The sequence below is a fragment of the Parambassis ranga genome, chromosome 2 (genome assembly GCF_900634625.1).
Source record: "Parambassis ranga chromosome 2, fParRan2.1, whole genome shotgun sequence".
In the NCBI taxonomy this organism is placed as follows: Eukaryota; Metazoa; Chordata; class Actinopteri; family Ambassidae; genus Parambassis; species Parambassis ranga.
Window position 1 is genome coordinate 11,418,957 of NC_041023.1, and position 19,584 is coordinate 11,438,540.

The following is a 19,584-nucleotide window of genomic DNA, read 5'->3' on the forward strand; positions in this document are numbered from 1 at the left end:
ATAAAGGCAGAAATATGAGATCTATCTTGCGATGCTCTGGTTTAAAGCAACTTATTGTTCTGTAAGGGCAATAATCAGTTGTGGCTAATCTGTTTTCTATTGACAGTATTCCCCCTAATGATGGAACCTGTGAGAAAATCAAACATTTCTTACATGTTTATTTTCCACTGGGGTTAATGTTTGATACGTGGAGAAACCCCACTCCTCTGCTCTCTGGACTCCGTGTCAGAAGAACCGCAGTGTGCGCATGCGCGGCTGTCAATACAGATGGCGCTGCGCAGTGGAGCCCTGTGTTTGAACCTGCTAGCTAGCAGTCGGCATTTCTACAAACCAGCCTCATACGTAGGCGTCCGGTTCGTTTCTGAAAATGTGTCGTCTAAACCGTCAAGTGCCACAGAGACCCCGGGTGACCATTTAATCTACACACCAGAGCACTTTGCCTTAAAGGAGTCCCTCAGAAAGGTATGCTAGCAATAACCTGAACGTTTTTAAGTAATAGGTGCTATTTTGTTTTTTGGCTGGGGACAGGTTGATAACTTGACCCGTAGTTGCTTTTACAAAACAATTCCGTAGTACAAACTCCAAGAGGTCATGGGGAGAGTAACAGAAAAGTGGGTGAGAGGTCACAATGCTAGCTTGTTGTGGTCTCTGTTTAGCTCAGCTGTGTCCCTGTCTGCGGTCTTTCCTGGGTAATTTCCCTTCATGTTGTTAGTGCTACAGCTTTAGGTGCGTACAGTCCTGTATGTTATAAACAGAATGTTAAAGAATGGCAAGGCAAAGCGCCAAAGCTACACAGTTAGTGTGTTTTATGACTACCCACTTCATCCCATCCTTCTTTATTATCGTCTTTACTGCTATTGACAAGACGCAAATCAACCCTGCTCCTGCCACCAGGATTATGTGTTTGTCATCTATTGTTTTATGCGAAGGATTAATGTGTGAAATATGGGGCTTGGATGCACATACGTTTTTTTTTTTATCTAGAAAGTGAATAATCCGCCTTGTAGGGAGTCCCCGAGGTAAAGTAAGATACATTAGCAAGAGAATATTTGACAGCTTCTGTATTTTTATGGAGCCTCTTCCATGCATGCACTCTTTGATGGCTTATGAATGCATAAGCCTCCTGGCTGGATCTGGTCACTTTTCCATCGTGGTGGTAATCTTAAACATGGGCTTCTGGCAACATTCAGATCTATAGTGTCTTCTTCCTCATTACTATCTTTTTGGCCTGTCCCTGTCTCTTTGCAAATCCTGTCCTCATATTTCCTGTGCTCATTTATGCAGACGGCCCTGCATCTTTCAATAAATTAGCAGTCCATGTCAGCCGATAAGCCTGTGCAGGTCCTCTGAAGTAGTCGCATGTTGTTGGTTGTGATCTTGTACCTGCCCTTCCATTTATGTGAGTGATGGAAATTAATGCATCTCTAAGTTGTTTTAATAGGTCAGACCATGTTAACATTTCTGTTTCACCTTCACCATGCACTTCACTGGTTGACAAAGCCAGCATTGTTACTCATCCCATGTCTGAAATAATTATAGTATTTTGTGCCAGAGGACAGTGTGTGATGACTTTGTATTGTTGCACTTGGATTCATAATGAAACCATTTTGTAAGATATTTAAAGGGGCGTGTTAATGGGTGAAAGCCTTCTAATACCAGCTCGGTTGCTAATTGGTGTTTTTTTTTGTAAGACTTCACACATTGATGGTGGCTGAACTACTGAGTGGGCCTTGGCATTCAGATGAAACTGTCTAACCAGCCAGTGCAGTCCTGCCTGAATAGATGCAATTATTGTTTGTATCACATTAGATGGTGGTCCCAAATATATGATTTTGCTCAATTAGAAGCCAAATATGTTTACTAGAACAGTTGAAGGCTAGTATTCTGGCTCTGCACATTAAGGATGGCAGGTTTAAACACATTCAAGGTTAAAACTAATTTTGATTTAGTTCAATCAATATTCAGGTGTAAAAAAATGGCCTTTTTCCACAAAATCGCTCAATGAAACTTATGATAGTATGTGTAATTTGTATCGCCCTATTAAGATCATTTAAATTTCCCAAGTATGTTCATTCAGAGAGTTTCATTCAGTAATTTTTAAGACGACTTACTCTTCTTAGAGTAGGAGGTGTAGACCATAAATAATTTATTTTACCCAGATTTTTTGTCTGTCACTTTTTTTCCTGACATGCATAGATTCTGTTTTTGTGAAACTAAATTATAGCAGCCAAAAATTATGGCTGCAAAAAACTAAATCAAAGCAAGCATTAGTAATCAGCATGACTCATTTTGGATGTGAGTAGACGGACATTGGAGACAGAGGTTGTGTGTAATTTGAAGCATGGAGCATAGATGTTGCGGTAAAGGGAGGGGAGCTTGTTGTCTGACTAAACCTTCAAAGGATGCCAAGAGGTTGAAAATAAACTAGCACTGGGAATATTTGGACGGATGAAATTTGAAAAGGAAATGCAGAACAATAAGGTGGCAGTGGAGGAAAGGGAACTTGAGGCAGAATGGTTTATTAAAAGAATTCACTGTAGGATAGCATGTGTTTATATACAAATGGGGTTATAGGAAATCCTTTAGTTACCACTCAAGGTTAAACCCCTGCAGTGCCAATATTTCCACTACTAAATTTCTATTAATGGGTAGGGCCAGGTGGGACTGTTTTTTATGCCAAGAAATTAGTCAGGCATCCAGATTCCATACAACTCATCAAACCAGCTAAAGCTAGTGTGTGGAAGATCAACTGCCATCATTATTCAGGAACTAATACAGATTTCCATATCTAGGAAGAGGATACACATGTGCAGCGCCCTTTGGGTCCAGACAGGGATGTCCCACTCAACAAAGTCATAATAGAAGGCAGACCAGTAGTAAAGACCAGTACAATCTTTTACAAATCCAAAACTTGTCATCTGCTTGTTGTTATATCTACTCCTTTTATAATGCATTTTTTTATATTTTAAGTCTCCTCATATTTGCCATATATAACATGTGATAATAAAGAGAGATGACACACTTAAACTCTATGCCATGTGTGGTAAACAAAGAAGCCTTTGTGTATTTGTCCAAGAAGAGCACTGACACTCAGGTGGACATTTTGTAAGAGTATTTTTTTTTACCCTGTCTCAATACATACCAGTTTAGAGATGTTAAATAGTTCTGTATGTAACACAAATAGTGCACAATAACCTTTGTGAGTAGATGTGGGATTACTCCCTGGTGACATTTATGTTTCCCTTTCCAGCAACTGGCTGCCCTTCCCTTTCCCTCCTCAGGATCTGAACTTTGAACATGGATAAGTTTATTGCAGGTTAAAGGGAACCTCTACTTGTCTTTTTTGCTGTTTGTCATTGTCTCGTATGCAATGTAAGCAGAACATATATTAATTCTGTGGTGTGTGCCAAATTCATACATGTTGTATGTGTGTCTGTGGTTTTAGTGAAAAGTTGATGTCTGCCTTGTATTTAGATGTTCTTACCCAGTACATTTTTTTTGGCTCATTGACTGGATGACTGGTTTGGGTTTGTATGTTTTGGCAGGAGAGAAAATGAGTGTTCTTTTTCAATCCTGGAAGACAGGAGGAAAAAAATGTTTTATCCATTTTCAGGAATTATGCAAAACACAGTTTTTTAACAGTTTTTTCACATTTCTGTACAAGACTCAGTTCACTTATTTATTGGCTAAGGGTTGTATTTAATGATATCTATTTTCCACCAAATGTCTCTTCGGTTTTAGACTCATTATTGGCTTTAGCCACTATCTAGAGCATATTTTACTGAGCAGACAAACACATTAAGAAGCAACGAGTCATGAGCCTGCTGAAGCCATGGCCTATTAAAATTTTTGTTTGCGTTACAGTGAATGACACCAAGTGAAGTGAGGATACAGACAAGAAAAATCACAGCACATAAGGTTTTATTTTATTTATTATTATTTGCTCAATGATCCATTCGTCAGAAACTATTGTTGATAATGTGGGCACTAAAGCTTTCTGTTGACAAAGCCTGCTGTATGCAGCAGTTCAAAAGAACTGACTAAAAAATTCCCACATGCACTCTTACTTACTCTGTAGTTTTGCAGTCTATTCTCTGTGAAGCACCATGAGTTGCCACAAAAATAGTACCATATGAGCATCTCGATAGATTGTCCATTTATAAGTGCTTCTGCAGCTGTGGACCACTTCCAGGTGCTCAAAATGAGTCACAGCACCAAAGCTCCCTTGTTACAAAGTCAATTCTAAAAACCTGGTGGCAACCCACACTGCAGACATTTCGATGACTCACACAACCAGGCACTGATAAAGCACACTGCTTTAATTTGGCTTTGAGAGATAAAACAAAAGCTGCTGTCACTGGTAGAGAATTGGCTGTTGTGTAAAATTAAATTAGAAAATCACCATATAGTTTGTTGCCACTTAAATAAAATCTTAATTTCATTTTGATCTAATACATAATACCATAAATCTGGGCTCCTGCTGACACATGATATTAGCTTGGTTTTAAAATCAGACTTTAGCCCATTAGCACCTATTACCTCTTATTTAAAGGGAGTCCTTCCTTGACCATAGCTGCTGCACATAAACTCCTTTTTCTGTTCCACTCTAAAAGCATATAATATAGTCATCCTTCATTTTTAGGCAGCTGTATCCAGGCTTTGTGGCTGAGTAGATGGAGTGGCTGCTAACCCAAAAGGAATGTCATTAGTGTGGGTTTCAGCACTGAGCTCTATTTTTTGCATGCTGATCTAAATATTGCTTCAAAAGGTTTTTCCCATTCTGCCAAATGATGGCAGAAACATTCAGTCATTAAAATATTGGCACATTGGCATGCAAACGATTGATGTTGAATATCAGGAGACAGTACTGGCTTCCAACAGTGGTAAGGTTTTCAGAGGGCTTAGGTGCTAGTTGGGGTGGTATTGATGTTGTGTAAAGTAAATTATTCCAAAAAAAATGTTTGGAATAAATGTATTTTTACTCTGTTTTCAGACTTATACTGTAGGCACCATCGCCAGTAAAACCCTGGCATCAGTATAGAATCATCAGCCCACAGAATCCTGCATGTTCCAATAACATATTCATGTAGAGAATAGCATGCTATGCATACTGTCACTGTATTCATCATTCATCATGATTATACTAGACCCACCATGTAATGCATTCTATAAACCTGCTTACTATTCATTGCTATGTAATACCTTATGTTTCTCTCTGCTTGAGATAGATTACATAGACTTTAGTAAAGATGTGCACCACACAGCAGGGGTCTTGTATGTGATTTGGTCGTAGTTATTAGACAGGACATAAAATAGCAGTGCTGTCATTTGTTGTCAGCATCACATAAGAATGAAAAAGATAAAGATATCATTGTAGAAAGTAAACATCTGCAGATTTATGCTTAAAAATATCATGCTCAGATGTATTCACACTTATATCTCCATTTTTGTGTTTATGCCATAGCTCATCGACCAGGAGATCAACCCCCATGTCGATCAGTGGGAAGCAGAAGAAAAGTTTCCAGCTCACAAAGTTTTTAAGATCTTAGGAAGTGCTGGCTTTCTTGGAGTCAACAAACCAGTTGGTAAGACATGTATTGTTATCTGCCAAGGTGGAACATTTCATTTTTTTTTATAAATACCCGTGTGGATGATGCAGTATCTCCACAATCAACCCCCCCGAACAACAATCTACAGGATAGCTTTCAATCCTCAGTTGTGTTTTCTTTTTCCTGTGGAGGCATGAAATTGCACATGAGTTGGTATATTTGTTTGGCCACCTGTCTCCTTGATGCCTCTCGGTTCCTGCTGGGACAAGTTCCAACCCCTGTTAATCTGTGAAGAAATTTGCTAATGTGATTTTGTATTTTAAAATCAGAGACAACTCCTTTTCAAAAACAGTGTAACAGGTACCACATATGGTTCTGTAAGGTGGTACAAGTGCAAGTAAGTGAGGTAAACAGTGAAAATAGTCAGCAGGTGGATCATGACAGAAACATGGTACTATACTAGAGTAAAGTGACAGTGCAGATTACAAGCCTGCTGAAAATACTCATCACATAATAAAAAAGCTAACTTTGAATTAAGCAAATACAGTAAAACCTTGTCAAATTAAGTGAGAAAGAGAAGATAGTTTAAAAAAAGAGGTAAAGGCCATAGTTTTTGTTTTGTTTGTCTTTGTAAAATATGCCTCTGTTGAATGAGAGTGACTCAAAATGTATATGTGAGCATTTTCTTGCATAGACCCGTCCATTTGTGTTCTTGTAAATCATATTTTGTAATCTATGCAAACATGGTGACTGATTATATCATCTGCACAGTTTATGCACTGCAAAACATGCGCATGAACATGTCTGTAATGTGTCTGAGAACTGAAAATCCCTTGGCACTAGATACAATATGGCTTTTTAAGGACACAAGTCTTGTGCTTAGACTCATAGTTTAGGTGGTGGAAAAAAACTCAAACAAAATTATCCCACACAATAAATACTTCCTTCACCTCTTCTCAACAGACATGCAGCAGTATTTTCTTTGCAGCTGAAAATATGTCTGATTTATTTTCTTTATGTTTGACAGCCATACATTAGTCGGTCAGATTACAAATGTCTCCCACTGTGATGATGGGTGTTTGTGTCACAGTATCACCCCACAACAGCTGTCTCCTACAGTATAACTCATTTCCAGATGTGTACCCAGCTGCTAAAGTAGAGGAGGGAAAAGGATGAGTGTAGTACCACAAAATATTTGAGGTTGTGATAGTGTAGTCCAGTCCCATAATGTGACTAAGAGCTCTATGCGAAAGGTTTTATGTTACATAGTAATGGATTAATTCCTCCTAATTAGTTTGCTGCATCTGATTTTTGTCTTTGGTAAAAACAGCTTTAGTTTATGGGAACAGCAGTGTTGGACAGTGAGTCCTGTGAGGAAGATTCCACCACAAGTCTGTAGGTCAGAGAAGAGGGAGGGCGATGGAATTAAAATGTGCTGAGTGCACAAGCTTTAAGCATTAGTTGACAAGATTAGAGGGTAAGATCGGCCCAGCAGTAGACTGAGCGAAGACGTGCAGCATAATCAGGTGGTGGCTGTTCTGTATAACTGAATTTACAGCATGTTGCACCGATGTATGAATTTCATATGAACTTAAAGACTCGGGACATGTAGAGTGAAGTCAGGCTGCTCTGATCATTCTTGCTGAATTTGTTTTAATTATAATAGCAAGGATCAAAGTCTGTGAAAACATGTGTGTGGATGTTTTGTTTTGCCGCAGTGTTGGCTAATGAAGCAGCCCCTTAAAGAGTTCTGCACTGGGTTAATTGATTTAGAGGCTTGGATTACAAGAATGGGAAAAGGGATTTAGGAGTCTGTTTAATGGAAAATGATTCATCAGCGGGGATTAAAAGAAGTAGTTGCCCTTGATTTCATTAGAAGTACAAATGCAATACAGAAATAGAGATGTGCAAAAGTAAAAAAGGATTGTAATTATGTTTATTGGGACCATGACACTGTTAACATCAAACGTGTAGCATCAGGACAATCAGCACATCAAATAAATCTGTCAGCCCAAAATAGTAATGAATGAATGTGATTTATGCAAGTTTCTAGGTATTCTCTGTAAAAAGTGCCTTAACGTAGATCTCACTAAACACATCTAACACAGAGCATGTGGCAGGGCATGTTTACAACTTTAGGAGCCATATATCAGTCCATGGACACAACTCAACACTTACTGTTTTCCCATGCACAAGGAAAGGCATTATTACCTTTCAAAACATGCGAACAGGAAGTTTTCCCAGGGCAGTCACGTTGAGAGAGAAGACAGTGATGACCCTTGGCACCCTGCCTGTTTTCCTCTGCTGTGACAGAGAGGTTTCTGCTGATCTTACCATGGAAGTGGCCTTGTGCCCTGCCTGACAGAAAGAACCTGGCAGCCTGCAGATTCTTCTCTTTAACTAAGTATTTTTGATGCTAAATGAACTTTCTCTTGCCGAGGCATGTGTCTCCTGGCTATTTTCTTTTTGACAATGTTTACTTCAGTAATGCAATTTTAAAAGCTTTCCACTGGCTATTGGATGTCAGACTTTATTATTACTGATAGGAAAAACAGTGACACATGCATTTCTGACTTTGATGGAGGTAGTAGAAATGATCCTTTGACACTAGATGTTAAAACGAACAATTAACATCCAGGAGCTACAATCAAAAGGAAATGTCACCTGCATTTAGATGTATTAAAAGATAGATCTGTACACAGGGTTGGAAATTGTGGTCTACTGTGCACATTTGATGACTGTGATGCCCTTGCAGAGAAAAAGACTATGAACGTCAGTGCAGGATGTGATCAGAATATCAGCTAGAACAGTCAGTTGTCAGTTACATAGAGAGGGACATTGCAGAAGCCCCTTATTTTAAAAGATGAATGTCTATTTAAGAGTTCAGGGGTGCAAACATCAGGTTTTTGTCATTCATTACAAGAGGGTAACATGTGTTGCGTACACTAAGAAAAATGGTGCAGGTCTGAATGGTTGACCCACACTGAGGGGATCTGGTGTCTCTGTTATGCTGTAGAGGCATTTTTCTGAAAGGAACCGGATCCTTAGAGGAAAGGAAGCCTGCAAATCAATACAAAGCTGTTCTCTGTGATTTCCTTTTTTCTGCGATGAAACCATGCTTTCCTGATGTGGGCATTTTTTACCAGAAAATTGTATGTAATGGCTTGTATAGTCACCAGGTTTCCACCAAATTAACCTGTGTTTGACTAACATGACCATTTTTCCTCCTTGCTACCTATCTGTGTGTTGGTTTTAGTAGTTCTAGAATGCTTCAGAATAATAGTGGCAGTGGCATTATACAACATTGTTCTTTGTGAACAGGTTAGGGTTGAGCAGAGGCTACAGCATATTGCAACCTCTGTGTGTAAGAGGTTTATTTGTATTCTTCAAGTTACCAGCCTTTAGGTAAAAGTAATTGCTGTACAGTTTTCTCAAATTGGTGTACGCAACACTGAAAGAGAAAATAATAACTGCAATACGCAATACTGCATACTTCTATCACCAGTCTAGGCTTATGCTTCTGCTGCCCCGTAACATTTCCAGATTTATCTACCCTTCAGTTTTTCCTACATAGATCTCCACCCAAAGCTATGGTGTGGAACATCTGCTGCTCTGATGAAATGTATAGGCTTGACATTTGTGACAGATTTCTGTTTGTTTTTCTTCTGCTTGCTTGTTCGACCAGACAGCCTGCTGTTTTGTTTAAAGTGGGATAAACCTCAGTGCTGCTTCCTTTTGTTCACATCATTCACCACAGGGTTTCCAGTGCTTAGAGACTTATCATTGCACAGCTGCACCTGTTTCCTCTTATTTTTGGCTCCCCCAACACTTTTTTGCTTGTCCCACTATATCCCACTTTCAGTGTCCCAATTTATATTGCTCTCTTTGTTTTATTCCCTGTCTGTCTTTGACAGTCAGCCAGACTGGCCTTTCCACTGTTCAATAACTAGTCTGACAGGTGATATCAAACCTGCTCTGTCAAGAGTTGCAGACCTGTGGTAAATCCAACTCATAATTATACGTTGTGAGTCAGTGGTAGTAGCCATCATTCAATTCAGTGGCTGGCTTGCTGTATTTAGTCATCAGAAATATGAAAGCAGAGCATTTACAAATGCTTGGTCCTTAGACTGCTTGGACATTGTTATCAAGAGATTGTCCTAAATGAATAACTGTCATGTAACATTTGCTTGTCCAGAATGAGATGACAACGCTCAGTTTTTTTGCACTGCATAATGACAGGGTGTGGATCATGTTTTGTTTTCCGAAACAACTTGAGGAAATGCTGTGTGAAAGCAGAAGCATTAGTCTGATAATTTCATGAGTAGTGGATAAAAAATTGGTCTTTAGCATTGAGTATGTTATAAAAACTGAGCAACTGATGATGAAAGGAAAAGAAGCTACAGGCGAAAAGATAGGTCTTTATGAGCATGACTGACAGATAGTGGTGTTTTAAGCGTGGTTTATAATGCACTGTTCAACTCCATTAAGGACCTAAGGTCTTTGCAAATGTCTCATCTAGCAGAGTAGAGGCAGAGTAGAGGAAATATACACCCTTTTTCTAACTTTTTCAGCAAATGGGTTGTTGAAGAGATTCAAAATCAGGTTTGATATTCTAAGTAGAACAGATGAGATGACACTGAGATGATAGTGACCCTTATCTGCTGCGTGCTGCTGATCTCCCAGCGGTGCTTTTTATAAATAATTACAGATGGTGCAATTAATGATAACATCCTGTAATTAATTTGAGTGCATGCTCCAGTGCCAGCAGATCAGATCAGAATAATATGCAGGGATACTTTTCTAGGTGATGATTTCATCACAGAGATAACAGAAAAGATGAAAGTGAGAAGGTGAGGTGGCTGCAGGGCTACTTTAGGGTGACTGGAGTATTATTCAAAGCAAGTTTCTCTACTTTGAAAAGTAAAGCGTCACATCACTATCACAATTGCACAAACAAGTCAACAGTAGTGAACTGTCAGATGTTGCTAAGTGTAGATATTGTGTCTTCTGCAGAGTATGGGGGCTTGGGACTTGACTTCAGCTACAGTGTGGCAGTGGCAGAGGAGCTGGGCACCATCAAATGTGGAGGCATCCCCATGGCCATCGGTGTACAAAGTGATATGGCTACCCCTGCACTGGCCAGGTACAGTCCTAAAATCCTTTCATCATGTACTCTGAAGCCATTGTTTTAAGTATTGCCATAAAGATTTTTCTGTTATTACTTTGATTAGCCTTGTAGCAAATATATCTATATTTTTTTTATTTGGTAATAGTTTGTCACACTCTTTTAGTATCTTGGCTTGTTATGTAATACCCTCCTATGAAACAGCTTCTGGTGACACAAGACAGAAATCAGTGAAATAGACAGTTTGAGTCCCTAGAGTTTAATTAGGGGTGCTACACTCGCTTGCAACAAAGTTTAAGAGATGTGTAAGAGTAGGGGAGTTATACCATGGGAGCCCCCTCCTCTGTCCCACTGGAACTGTGACTGCCTCAGACATGGCAGTGTTGTTTGAAGGCACTTGATCTACTGTTTTGTCTTGCCACACTTAGGCAGTTTGAGAGTTTGATACAATTTAATTAGATGGTGACCTGTCTGTCTTCTTCAAATGAAATAAGGAAAGTGTTAAGGTTTATAAGAGTGTTTGTTTGTACAGGTTTGGTTCAGATGAACTTAAGAAAGAGTTCCTCCTGCCATCCATCATGGGGGACAAAGTGGCCTGTCTTGGAGTAAGTGAAGTTGGAGCTGGCTCTGATGTCTCTAGTAAGTCTCTTTCACCATTGTATAGGAAAGAATTGACCTCTTTTACATTATGCCACTTTCTGTTTGTCCGTTAATTTAACCCTCCCTCTTTGTCTCACTTCAGGTATCATGACCAAAGCGGTCAGAAAAGGGGATGAATATGTAATCAATGGAGGAAAGATGTGGACCACCAACGGCACCCAGGCTGACTGGATGTGCCTCCTCGCCAACACCAGCGATGGGCCTCCTCACAGGAACAAATCTCTCATCTGTTTACCCATGAACCTGCCAGGTGAGGAGTCCGTTTTTTGTGGATGGTGTAATTTGGCATTAAAGTAACTCGGTCCTCAAATGGAAGGTTCGGCATGTAATGTTCTGCTTTTTAAAACTGAGTATTGCCAAGAAGTATGATGACTTCATAATGACTTTGCCTCCTATTATAGGAGTACACATCGCCCGCAAGATTGATAAACTGGGTATGTGGTCATCAGATACAGCCGAAGTGTTTTTCGATGACGTCCGTGTTCCCTGTAAGAACGTCATCGGCCAGGAAGGCATGGGCTTCACCTATCAGATGCTTCAGTTCCAGGAAGAGAGGCTCTGGGCAGTGGCCAATGGTGAGTGAACCTTACTTAATACAGTTGATCTCTCCACCAGAAAGCTAGTTGTCAGATATCCCCACATCCATTACTGTCCTGCACATTTTACTGCAGAATTCCCAGTTTGTGTTGTTGTTTCACTCCGTCATTTCCAAAAAATGGGGAGTACAGGTCACATAGTTCAATTAATTATTCTTTGGTAAAGTAGTTGTTTACATTTTCTGAGCAGCAAGCCTGAGTCAATGTTTTTCTTGGGCAGCACAGCAAGGAAACTATTTAAAATAAGTAAAAGTTAACTCCATAATTCTACTCGAGTCGAATGCTCTCATATTAAGCTGTAAACCTGCATTTGCATAATCCAGCAATGAGTTCTTGTTGTACAGGTAGATTCACAATAATGCTCAAACAATTTCTGTCTCAACTATTTCACCTCCAGTCATAACCACGATGGACAACGTCATTCAGGACACCATCCAGTACACAAGACAGAGGAAGATCTTCAAGCAGCCTGTCCTCTACCACCAGGCAGTTCACTTCAAGCTGGCAGAGCTCCAGACAGAGGTCGAGCTGCTCCGCTCCCTCCTCTACCGTGCTACAGGTAGAGTAACTCAATAGACAAGACACAACACAAACTTCTGGCTGGCTCTGTTGCTTCTTAATGTCTGTCAAGTTTTTTGACAAAAATAAAACATTGGAAAGAAAATCATTTTTGGGAATAGTTTGCACAACATATGAGATGACATTTTATTATTACATTGTGAGTATGTAGTTTTAGGTGCTTTCCTTCACAGTGTAAGCCATGCGTTACCCTTAATCTATGTTTGGATACATTCTTAGATTTGCTTGTGTTGTATTTTAAAAAGTCATTCCCAGTGAATGCTCACAACTGTCCTCATGCGGCTTAATACCATAGATAAGACAGAGGCCACAGATGAGTCAGCTCTTCGAGAATGATGTGAATGCCCAAATAGACTTGTGTGTTCATATTGGTTTGAAAAAAAAACAGCTTTAAATCCTTGAAGACTGTAGACAAGTGCAGTACCTCTGTATTATTACTGAAGAAATGCTACATGCCAAGTTCTTCCACTATTCAAACCATGTGTTTTACACTGCACTGTTCATCAAATGAATATGTGGGTGCATCTGTCAGGCAGGTGTCCAGACAGGTCTTGTGATTTTTTTTTCATTCTGTTTATAACCTCTTCAGTTCTGATCCAGTTTGTCTGCCCTTCAGTTCATCTGTTTGGCATCAGCAGAAGAGCACAAACACACTTCTTTACACACAAAAGCAGGAAAAATCATGTGGCTCACACATGTTCCTTTGGAGAGCTGTACCTACAATAGAGGCATTTATCAATTGTACAGGGAAATGGCATGAATAGGGAAAACACTGAATCAGAGCCAGACACAGGTGACTCTGAAACTGAAGCACTTCTGTTTATTGTATTTATTTTGCTGGACATTCTTCACTCTCTCCTGTTTGAATAATGTCTTCTGTCTTTTTTTCTTGCAGCATTGTACATCAAAGGGAATGACGTCACCAAGCTGGCATCCATGGCCAAGTTAAAGGCAGGCCGCCTGGCCCGGGAAGTGAGCGACAGCTGCCTCCAGTACTGGGGAGGAATGGGCTTCACCAAGGACGTGCTGGTTAGCAGATTTTACAGGTATGCGGTTTACCTGAATCATACTGTATATTTGGTACTATTTGTATTGGTTTCTTAACACAAGTTACAACATGCAACATGCAATCAGACTCAGTCTGATTGTGCTGCTACCTTTATCCCCATATAATCCCCATAGTTTTAGTTTTACACTGTGCTGACATCTAGTGATGGGGCAACTAATGCAATGTGCAGTAACAGAAAAACAAAATCACTACTAGAATAATTCATATTATTCAGCTGCAGCCTCCACTTCAGGGACAGTGTTCACAAACATTCTGAAAATACTCTCAAAGAGTTCTTAATTTAGCCTGAAAAAACTCTAGCAAGGCATTTGAGGTCAGGAGGGATTTAGGAAATTCTCAGAGCAACTGTGAGCAAGAAGGTAACAGCAGCTCTTACCTCAGAGAGGAAATGTGACATTCAACATTTTTTACGAGCATTTTTAAAATTTGGTCAATTAATAATTAAAAACTAAAAATGCATTAGTAATAATGGGACAGGAGCATGCACAACAGTAGATATTAATAGTGCTATTGGGAATTGATAGGTTGAAGATTTTGTGGTACATTTTTTTATGTTTATGTATTATATGGTGCCACTTTTTGTGAGGTGTGGAAATAAAATATATCTTCTCTCTGCAGGGATTCCAGGTTGTTGTCAATAGGCGCAGGAGCAGATGAGGTAATGCTGGGCATCATCTGCAAATACATGGACACTCTGCCCAGGAAGTGATGTCATCAACTGCTAACACAAATAATCTGCGTGCTAACACACCTAAGTGCAGTTTTCTTGTAATTCTTTTACCTCTTCAGTAAATGAAGATGTCTTGCTGTTTGCCTTTGATTCCTGTGACAGTACTGTAAGTGATCACAACACTGTTTTGCTTTTTCATGTACTTACAAATAATGACAATGAAAGTGACATTGTATAAATTTAGAAAGCAACTCAAATGATCATCCTTTTAAAATGTGCTCTATTTTTTTAGAATAAAGCTTACAATGATGTGCGCTAAAACATCTTTTCTGTGTGTGATTTTTTTGAACATGTTTTTAAAATAAGCACACATACAGAGCATAAAATCTGTTTATGTACATTAACATTTTTACAACAAAGTCAAAGCAATAACTGCTATGGTAATCAAATGATGTAAAAATCCACCATTCATTCTCTAGAGTTTTTAAGATATTCAATAACCTTACCACACTTTTCACAGCTTGTGCTGTAGGATAAACTGTTACACTGATTTCTAATGGTTAATCAATAAATGTTCTGTATTAAGGTTCTTGACACAGTATCATCTATAGCTGTCACATTTTCAACAACATATGTATACTGGCATTGCGTGCCTCAGATATACATAATACTTCTCATTATTATTATTTAGCTCAGACCTTTCCACAATACATCTTATCTACTCCATTCTGCATCATTTGTGATTTGAATTGTGATTCAAATTGGGATATGAAATGCTCAGACATTCACCTGTAAAGCTGAATCATTAAAAAACATCCCTGCCTATTGTCATCATTATAATGATCTAGTTTTGAGATGCATCAGTGTGGCACAGACTGGGAAGATGCAGAGCTAAATGAGCCAAAAGTCCAACAGGATCCTTCTATCACCTGAGCTTTATAAACCAGTACAGGACAAAGAACACAAAACAGCAGAAGAGCAGCATGTAGCACAGTAGTTTGGTCTGACTGCCTCTGGACAGCTGCTTGACTCTGCCAATGGTGGCGCCGAGGAGCCCGCCCGTCGAATCAAAGTCTGTGTCCTGATGTGGGAAGAGGAATTGGAAAGTCTGAATTCCAGGCAAGCAACAACATCAACTGATCTAGCCAGTGAGGGGAAAGGGTTAAACGTCTTGGTATGTCACTGCATGGAAGTTGGTTTTAGGTTGGATATTTGTGAGACAAACAAGATACACCCCTTTTTATTCATTTCAAAGGCTTTAAAATAATACAATTTTTACAATAATAAAATCAATATTTCTTTAATAGCTTTCACATTATGTGACCAGGTGGCCCCAAACCTAATATAAAATGGTCTACTAAGAGAGACAAACAAGACATACCCCTTTTTATTCAGCCTTACTAAATATTATAGGCTTAATTAAAATCTTTATAGAAAAAAAATATATTTCTTAATAGCTCCCACATCTTGTGGGATACCATAAAAAAATGTACAAAGGGGAGGGAGAAGGGGGTGTGTCTTATTTGTATCTCCTAGTAGAATATTGCAGGTAAGGTTTGGAGCCCGTCGGTTACATGATGTGGAAGCCATTGAAGACGTTTTTTTTTACTTCAAAAAAATTATTAAAAAATAGAAGGGAGCCTTTAAAACAAATAAAAAAAGAGGGGTGTGTTGTTTGTCTCTCCCACTGCTAGAATATAGGTTAGTCCTGTCCCACCACCACAGCCCCCCTGTCCCCCCACCACCACAGCCCCCCTGTCTGTAGCCAGTCACACACCAGACACAGTCAGACCAATATGTGTAGGTAGTACTAAGTATGGAGACATTTAGAGCTATCGACCACTGAGGTCCTCTACAACATATAAACCTGGTTTCCCACTAAACAGCTAGAACTGATGAAGCTGCTGGAGAAGCAAACATCATCAAGAAAACTCTACAAATCCAGATGCCTTGCTTTAACCTTCTGAATGCAAATGAGCTGGATGACTGATAATCTTCAAAAACAATAAGAAAGCTGAATGTCTGTCAATTATCCAACCTAAAACCAACTTCACCACGATTTACAATTCTATGCCATGAGACCTACATAGAGGGCAACTTAAAGCTGCTGGCGAGAGTTAAGTGTAAATATCGGCGTTATTGACAGCCGGCTACGCCAGTCGGAGGTCACCAATTGGTGTGTAACCATGCCAGACTCCGTAGCATTCTCAGTCCCCTTCCGAATCTGACCAGTGATGACATCTTTAGCCGCATGTCATCGCACTAAGTTTAATAATCTCATAGAAATAGTGTCAGTACCACGTCCTCCCACAGTCCAACATAAAACTTGTGTTAATCAAAATACCCTTATAAAAATATACACTAGCACATATTCAGAACCAATAAATAGAACTATCAGATGTGGATTTTTAACTGTGCTTCCTCCTTAACACTGTAGCCAGGCTGACAAAGAGCCACAACTCTGTTGAGCCTTGTATTTCCTGCAGATCTTAGTAGTGAAGACTTCATGAGCTTCTTCATTGTTAACATCACTAATATTAAAGAAGTAATCAATCATCTCTCTGCAACCATTGAGGATACACCCCCACTTTTAGAAATAGATCCTAATCTAACTCTGGACTGCTTCGGGCCCATAGACCTCCCTGAGCTGACCACCAGCATCAGTAAATCTAGTCCCATATATCCCCAATAGAACACATAGATCAAGAAGTGCAGGTTTACTTTCCCAGAATTCATACAAGCAGAATTGGAAGATCAGCCTTCAGGGACCGCTACTACAGAACCACCTCTACCTTTAAGACCAGGTTTGAAACCTTTCTGTTTAGCATGGTGTACTAGGTAAGCTAGGTATAGAGCTACAGTCACTGGGTGATTTGGCTACAGCCACAGGAAGAAAAGGGGCGATAAATTCTTAACGTTTAGCATAGCTATGCTGCCATAAGCCTACGCTGTCAGGGAACACAAACATTATCCACTAAGCAGTTCCCTCAACACCTATTACCCTCTTATTCTCATCAGCCTGACTCATGCTAGTGATTCATGTCCTGAGTTTTTTCTCTCCCTCTGCAGGGTTCTCTGCTTCCAGACCTGCATGCTGACCTGCAGGGGGCCCCTGACCATACCAATGCTTATTGCCTGCACCAGTCTTTGTTGTCTATCTTTGTGTTATTAATTAACTTATCAATAGTTTCAGCATGCTTGACAACATCAGCTGTGGGTTTCTGTAAAGCGCCTTGAGACAATTCTGATAAAAAGTGATATATTGAATTGAATTGAGACCAGTTGCTTGATTTTAAAACTCTTGAATATAATATGACTTGGATGAATGTTGCCTTCACAGATAACAACCTTCATTCCCTGGGATATATCTCTACAGTAGTGGACTTTGAGCTACTTGTACTTAGATTTGACACTACATCATACCTATTTTACACTATATTTGAAGGGGCACTTTAATTTGTATGCCTGCCATGTTACTTTGATAGGACAACATATGAAGTGGCAACATATGAAGTGGCTGAGTTGCCTCCTGAAAACTACCACTACTCATATTTTGGTGATAATAAATATCAAGAAAACAAAAGTAAAACTCACCATGTCCTCCAGCATTTTATTCTGGTATTTGACCTCTGTTCCTATGTCAATGGTCAGCTGTAAATATCAAGTTTCAATACATTATTTTTAATACATAACAACTATTAATCACAGCAATCAGTTGTGACTAGACCAACTAGACATTGCTAGTAACAACCAACAACAACCAACAAACAACCACATCTCTTCTCAAAGTAGTCAAATAGACAACCACAACAGTGATATGTGCATTTCCCTAAGTGGGTCACTGACAATACAAACATTTAACATGCCATCAATCAATACGTACACTTTTTAAAGCGCTGACTTTGGCTCTAAGTCCCTCCTGTAGGTGTTCATTTTCCTCTTCATACACACTGTATCCACTTGCTACGTAATTCCCAGAGCCTCCGTCACCTGCATGAAAAAATGGCACAGTTAGAGAGCTACTCTATTTTAATCATGTAATACAACTTTACACACGTCAGAGCTGTATAAAATTGAGACTACTATTGACCACATCGATAGTCAATTGGAAACAGCAGTGGCTAGCATCAGCTACATTAGCTAGCAAGCTACGTTGAGCTTAAAATATTGGATTTATACTTGTTTCTTACCCAGTCCGGCGCGCCTCATGTCGACACCCTGATGCTAGCGCTGTTTGAGGTGTGTGTGAACTAAAACAACTCAAACGAAAGCGAAATATAGCGGTTCTGGTTGGCAGTAACCGGGTAAATGCGTTTAGCCTGTGTGTAACGCCTGTAAACGCCACGACATCATACGGTGGCCGAAGAGCACAATCATTCTAAGGCAAAATGCGCGCAATGCAAAGGTAGACACAAATACAAACGCATGTAAAATGAAGCTTATGTAAACAATTAGAAATGATTAAATGAATAATGTTTGTTTATCAGCGTGGTTTACACTGTCTTTTTAAAGTATTTTAAACTCATCTTGAATTCACAGCAGAAACTGTCACAAAGCTCCTAACAAAGATGAAGTGCACTCATCAGTAAACTCATCACCATCCATCTTTATTGACAGTGCCTCATATGCATTTAGGACTAACATATGGCTTAAGGATGAAGTTTAAGTGGACCATTGTCAGACAACAGTAAACACTGCATAATGCTTTCCAATTAGTTCATTCCACTTCCTTGCTTTAAATATATCCAACATGTTATTTAATATGAGAAATAAACAAGCTGAAAAACTGCAATGTAGACCTAATTAAGGACAAATCTGCTGAATCATCTTTGCATCCTACACACATCTTTGAAGCACCTCAGTTCCCAGAGCGGCAAACATCAGCGGGTTAATCTCCAGGAGAACATATTATTATGAGGAGAAGATTGCTACAATGTTCCTTTTAGACAGAGACAGATTGTTTCCTTTAAACATTTTGAAAAGTGATCACCATAAAATGGAGACAAATATTCTTTGTGGGTTTAATAACAGGGGCTTACTGACACATCCATCTGTGCTCTATGGGACAGAAAAGAGTTTCTCAATATTTACAAAATCCTGGAGGTGCTGTTTAGCAAAGATTAGCTTTCTTCATCTCCTCATACATCATCTCTCACCTAGCCTTGTGCCAATAGGAGCAAGAGACAGCTGGTATGATATGAGAGATTAAAATGACTTCTATGACATTAATTTATTCCAATCCAATATCTTATAAATAAATACAGCTTTAAGCTTCCATCTACCACAATGCATTTCAATACCCCGGCAATCATCTTTTTATGTCCCTTCCAAAAGCT

At 39.3% G+C, this 19,584-nt stretch overlaps 2 protein-coding genes across 2 annotated transcripts; one reads left to right on the plus strand and one right to left on the minus strand.

Moving 5' to 3' along the window:
* Nucleotides 1-226: 226 nt before the first annotated feature.
* On the plus strand, nucleotides 227-14,571 carry LOC114446997 (probable acyl-CoA dehydrogenase 6). Its single transcript, XM_028422952.1, has 9 exons — nucleotides 227-462; nucleotides 5,465-5,585; nucleotides 10,563-10,692; nucleotides 11,207-11,313; nucleotides 11,417-11,584; nucleotides 11,736-11,909; nucleotides 12,328-12,489; nucleotides 13,405-13,555; nucleotides 14,197-14,571. Exons 1-9 carry the CDS (start codon nucleotides 268-270, stop codon nucleotides 14,285-14,287), a joined length of 1,299 nt encoding a protein of 432 aa, XP_028278753.1. The 5' UTR covers nucleotides 227-267; the 3' UTR covers nucleotides 14,288-14,571.
* A 53-nt stretch (nucleotides 14,572-14,624) lies between these two features.
* bet1 (Bet1 golgi vesicular membrane trafficking protein) lies at nucleotides 14,625-18,603 on the minus strand. The gene is made up of 4 exons (XM_028422975.1): nucleotides 18,439-18,603; nucleotides 18,132-18,238; nucleotides 17,843-17,899; nucleotides 14,625-15,329 (listed from the first exon to the last, which is right to left on the minus strand). Exons 1-4 carry the CDS (start codon nucleotides 18,455-18,457, stop codon nucleotides 15,174-15,176), a joined length of 339 nt encoding a protein of 112 aa, XP_028278776.1. The 5' UTR covers nucleotides 18,458-18,603; the 3' UTR covers nucleotides 14,625-15,173.
* Nucleotides 18,604-19,584: the final 981 nt, after the last annotated feature.

Coding starts and splice junctions, on each gene's coding strand:
- bet1 (XM_028422975.1), bottom strand. Junction 17,900..18,131: donor AAGTCAGCGCTTTAAAAAGT/GTACGTATTGAT, acceptor TGATATTTACAG/CTGACCATTGACATAGGAAC. Junction 15,330..17,842: donor ATAAAATGCTGGAGGACATG/GTGAGTTTTACT, acceptor TTCCCACATCAG/GACACAGACTTTGATTCGAC.
- LOC114446997 (XM_028422952.1), top strand. CDS start 268: ATGGCGCTGCGCAGTGGAGCCCTGTGTTTGAACCTGCTAGCTAGCAGT. Junction 11,314..11,416: donor AGCTGGCTCTGATGTCTCTA/GTAAGTCTCTTT, acceptor GTCTCACTTCAG/GTATCATGACCAAAGCGGTC. Junction 11,910..12,327: donor GCTCTGGGCAGTGGCCAATG/GTGAGTGAACCT, acceptor TTTCACCTCCAG/TCATAACCACGATGGACAAC.